Genomic DNA, 4,429 nt, shown 5'->3' with positions numbered 1-4,429 from the left:
TTAAGTTACTGAAATCAGTAAATCTCGAGGATCATGATGAGAGTTAACCTGCAGCAGCTTGATAATTAATTTGAGTAGCATTTGGAAAGCCATCTCAAGAATCGTTTTTTAAATAAAATCTCCTCAAAATGAAGAAAAATCTCCTCTAAATCGTAAATCAGTTGATCTACGGTCAGAATGTATTTTGGTGGGCCCCACCTAATTTTTTTTTTTAAAAAAAAACTGAAATATATCCTAACCGAAGATCACCGTGATCTACGGTCAGGATCGGACACCGCATGCAGAGATGCATCCGGTGTCCGTACGCAATAATTTCTCCAAAATGAGGCTTCGATTTTTTCACAACAAATAGAATTTTTTATTTTCTTATTGGTATGAATGCTCTTTACGAATTATTATTTATGTGTAATAGTTTTATGGTATTTCTGAGGCAAAATCATGTAACATTCACATTCCCATGTTTTTTGGGTGATTGAAACATTATGGCCAGAAGATTGTGAAGGGGCAGATGTTTTTATCATTTCGGCTTTCATTTGTAAGAAGTTTTGCTTTTGAATTGTGAAAATCTAGTGGCAAATGGAATTTATTTTTATATAAGGATATGTATGGCATTTGTTAAGAGATTTTGTTTGATTCTCTATATATATATATATATACCTACCTAAACATTCCTCTGTATATTTTACTGCTTGGTGAATAATAATAATTCATTCTCCTCTTATTTCTGTTGTCATCTTCTTCTACTATTCTCCTCAAGATCATTCGATTTTTAATATGCATACATACATACTTATATATATATAAGATTAGTTGATTTTATTGTTTGATTCAGTGAGCTTTGAGCACAATTTAAAAGCAAAACATAGAAATCAAAGAACAATACATAGAGAGAGAGGGAGGGAGGGAGAGAGCACAAGCATCCTGATATTTGGAGATACTTCTGGTTATTAAAAAGATTTACGAAGATTTACATATCTGCCACAAAATTCCTATGTATTTACATATCTAACACCTAAACTTTGATATATCCATTTTTGGGATAATTACATTCATGACACTCTAGGCTTTGCTAATTACATTTTTGCCTGCCACAATCAAACTATTGGAAATTTGATAAAAATGAAAAATATGATCTTCCACAATAAACTCAGCAGCTCACCTCTTCAGTCTCTTTGATTGTGGAGAATTTTGATAACAATGGGAACGTTGTCTGGATGGCTTGTCAAGATCGATGTCGGTTTCTCTAGCAAAATGCTTGCTTTCCCCTTGCCTCGACTTTCGCTTACCCTGAAATAAGAAAAAAAATGCTTCTTTTTACCTCACAAGTTACACATAGGAGGAATGTAATGACCAAATAATAGTTTTATATCAACATGGAGTTAAAAATGAGTTATATTTAAGTTATTGCAAACAACATTTCTCAAGAATGTTAGCTGTGAGACTCTCACCCTAGAAGAAGAGTCCCTGGTTGAGTGCTTGTGCTCGGATCTATGATGTTTTTGTTCTCTTTGTAGCTTTCTCTGCAACCACTTATTCTCTTCATCTAGAGATCTGTTCTCTTTATACAGCAATTTCACCTTAAAAATGTAAAATTGAAATTGATAATTGATGATATAATGACCCATGACAGAAAAACAAAGCAAAGAAGAAAAATAAAGCATAGTAGTAGTTTTGTTACCTCCTCTTCAGCTCTCTGCAAGTTTTTTAAGAGCATATCCTTATCTTTTTGTAAGGACTGGACTTCAGCGAATATAGCTTGAAGCTAATATTGGTTGAATAATATGATCAAAATTTAAAATGAATACAGGAAGATATAAAAGAGCATGACAGAAATGTACTGAATTTAGTAGGCCGTATTTGAGTATGGATCATACATGTAATAACAAATTAAAATAAACAATAATGTTATTAAAAGGCACGCAAAATAGATGGTAACTGTGTAAATCTCGATCTTCATTGATGAAGTGTGAGAGCATGCTAATGAGATTAATGCCTATAAAGTTTGAATTGCGAATTTTGATGGCTTAAAGGAGTCTGAACTCCGAAGAACCAATATGTTGATGTTGTTATTCAATGAGGTATTGTGAAGGACTTGTGGGGTTTTGGAAAATGCTGATAATGATGAGTAGAAATAAAAAGAGGTAGATGTATGAAAAATAGTAATGTTAATATGGTAATGCTTGATTGACTAAGGTAAGTGTATATGCTAGTGTTTTGACTACATTTAAGTTGCTATTTTGAAGGCCAATAAAAGCTAATTGATTAGCATTTTAACTTGGATTGGATGGATGATGACTTCCTTATTCTATCTGGCTTCTTCTTTAAGCTTGACCCAATATGGTGGAGGTTCGTGAAGTTTTATGAAAATCAAGTATCCCATTTTTAATATTAAATATTTAAATTGTGAGATTAATCAATATAATTTTCCACTAGGTTATTTATGTAATGGCACATTTGAGATTTAATAAAAAATAAAAATTTTATTTTTATTGTATTTTAAAATAAGTTCAAGAAAAATTTAAATGATAATTTTGAATTTTATTTTCAGCCAGAAACACATTCTTTCTCAGCTTTACAGATTCCATGAAAAATTGAAATTTGAAACATAGCTAATTAATGAACTGCAAGATACATGGAATTTGAGAATTTAATATAAAATACTGCAAGATATATTGGAAGTTAAAAGCACCAAAAAACTCACAGAGGAGATATCCTGCAATTGAGCACGGAGTTCATAATTCTCCTTCTCTAACTCACCACAGGATTCCATGTACTTATCCAATTCACGTTGAAACAGCATGCATTTTTTCTCCAGTTCGGCACAGTACTTCTCCTTTTCAGCATTCTTCGCGACTATTGTTTCCTTATCTTTGATACATTTTCTTAAACCCCGTGCGTTCATTCTCGCTTCCTCCTGTCACAATAAACCCAAAAGTTTAGTTTGGTCTAAACGAATTGAGGGAAAAAACCAATAAAGAGTTAGCAGAATCTTAGCATTATTCATAAAACAAAATATTATGAGTCACTTTCTTATGAATTGCACCAAAAGCGAACTGCTTAAAATGTAATTATGAGGTTACAGGGCGATTAAACATGGAAGAACATGCCATTGAAATAGAGATGCGATGGGAAAAACATTCTGAAAAACTGAATGGCCAAACTAACATTAACGTTCTGTGCGCTTTCGGTAGAATGAAAAGGATGCTAAACGCCTCCTCAAAAGAACACTATATATCTAACCAAAGAATCCCTTACAGAATTAGAGAACAATAGAATGTGTGTGTTTGTGGGGTTGGGAGAGACAGAGAAAGGACGAACCTTGCAGCTCTGGAAGCGCGTATTGATCTCCCTTAGTCGGTCCTGCAACATAAAGTTCTGATCTCGAAGGAGTCGGCGATCTTCCTCCGAAGCCAAAAGCTTCAGCTTGAGCGTCTTCTCCGAGATTGGGAGGCCTGCGGAACCCTCAATGGATTCCCGGATGTAATCTTCCGTCTCTTTTGAAATTGGCGCCATTGAATGGAGCTAAAAACTTTGAAATCACTGGGATTGGATTGACAGAAACGAGGTTTGCTGCAAATCCTAGAGATGGGAACGCGAGCGAACGGATCGATGAACAGAACAAAGTCTCAGAAGCAACCAAGTATGAAACAGTGGATTGGAAGAAGGGAGTGAAGGTTGCAAAGTTTTATATAGCTTCTCAATGGAGGCAAATTCCCAGCTTGCCAGATAGAGCGAGAGAATAGGAGGATTTTGTGGTAAAAGCGGAACGAATGGGGACTTTTCAAATGTATTAGCTAGCCGTTACAACTTCAGTAGAATTTTAACGGGGAAGAACCGGACCTTTATGCCATGTATCCTTTTAGAGGCTTATCATTCCATGAATTATGGCTGAGAAGGCTGTGTGAATTTGGCTCGAAGGTATAAACAAGCCGATTTATGAGCGAAACTTTGGATTTAATTTTATTGGAGCCCAGTTTGAGTCATGCATGAATTGGTTTCGTACCAACTCAAGATCTGCCTGTAATATTTTTTATTTATGATAATTATATATTATATAAAATGCTAATTAAAATTAAATATAATGAGTCATGAGTAAAGTTTAAGCTGGAACAGATTCAATTTACTCAACTTGGGCCAAATAGTTCAATATTGAGCAGGATCGAGCCGTTTCCAAGCTGAAACAGATCAAAATAACTCAGTTTGAGCCAACGCATTTTGATTTCGAGCCGGATCGGACTTGATTCAATTTTAACCTGACTCAACTTGAAATTGAATGTAACAATCCACGAGCCGCACTAAATCTATTTAGGCCAATTTCGAGTCATCCTCACCTCCGCTCGAAATCCACGAGCCGCACTAAATCTATTTAGACTCAACTTGAAATTGACTTAATGCTGGAAGACTTTTAAATCTTTATATATATATATAT

The 4,429-nt window shown here is 34.5% G+C and overlaps 1 protein-coding gene across 1 annotated transcript; it reads right to left on the bottom strand.

Annotated features, from left to right (window-relative positions):
• Nucleotides 1-983: 983 nt before the first annotated feature.
• LOC110019079 (myosin-10-like) lies at nucleotides 984-3,635 on the bottom strand. The gene is made up of 5 exons (XM_020716623.1): nucleotides 3,319-3,635; nucleotides 2,702-2,914; nucleotides 1,679-1,762; nucleotides 1,449-1,577; nucleotides 984-1,287 (listed from the first exon to the last, which is right to left on the bottom strand). The coding sequence occupies exons 1-5, from the start codon at nucleotides 3,511-3,513 to the stop codon at nucleotides 1,156-1,158; spliced, it is 753 nt and encodes a 250-aa protein (XP_020572282.1). The 5' UTR covers nucleotides 3,514-3,635; the 3' UTR covers nucleotides 984-1,155.
• Nucleotides 3,636-4,429: the final 794 nt, after the last annotated feature.

Source organism: Phalaenopsis equestris, unplaced genomic scaffold, assembly GCF_001263595.1.
Source record: "Phalaenopsis equestris unplaced genomic scaffold, ASM126359v1 Scaffold000002, whole genome shotgun sequence".
Taxonomy (NCBI): Eukaryota; Viridiplantae; Streptophyta; class Magnoliopsida; order Asparagales; family Orchidaceae; genus Phalaenopsis; species Phalaenopsis equestris.
This window is presented reverse-complemented; position numbering and strand designations above follow the sequence as displayed.

Coding starts and splice junctions, on each gene's coding strand:
- LOC110019079 (XM_020716623.1), bottom strand. CDS start 3,513: ATGGCGCCAATTTCAAAAGAGACGGAAGATTACATCCGGGAATCCATT. Junction 2,915..3,318: donor CGCGCTTCCAGAGCTGCAAG/GTTCGTCCTTTC, acceptor TTATTGTGACAG/GAGGAAGCGAGAATGAACGC. Junction 1,578..1,678: donor TGCAGAGAGCTGAAGAGGAG/GTAACAAAACTA, acceptor TACATTTTTAAG/GTGAAATTGCTGTATAAAGA.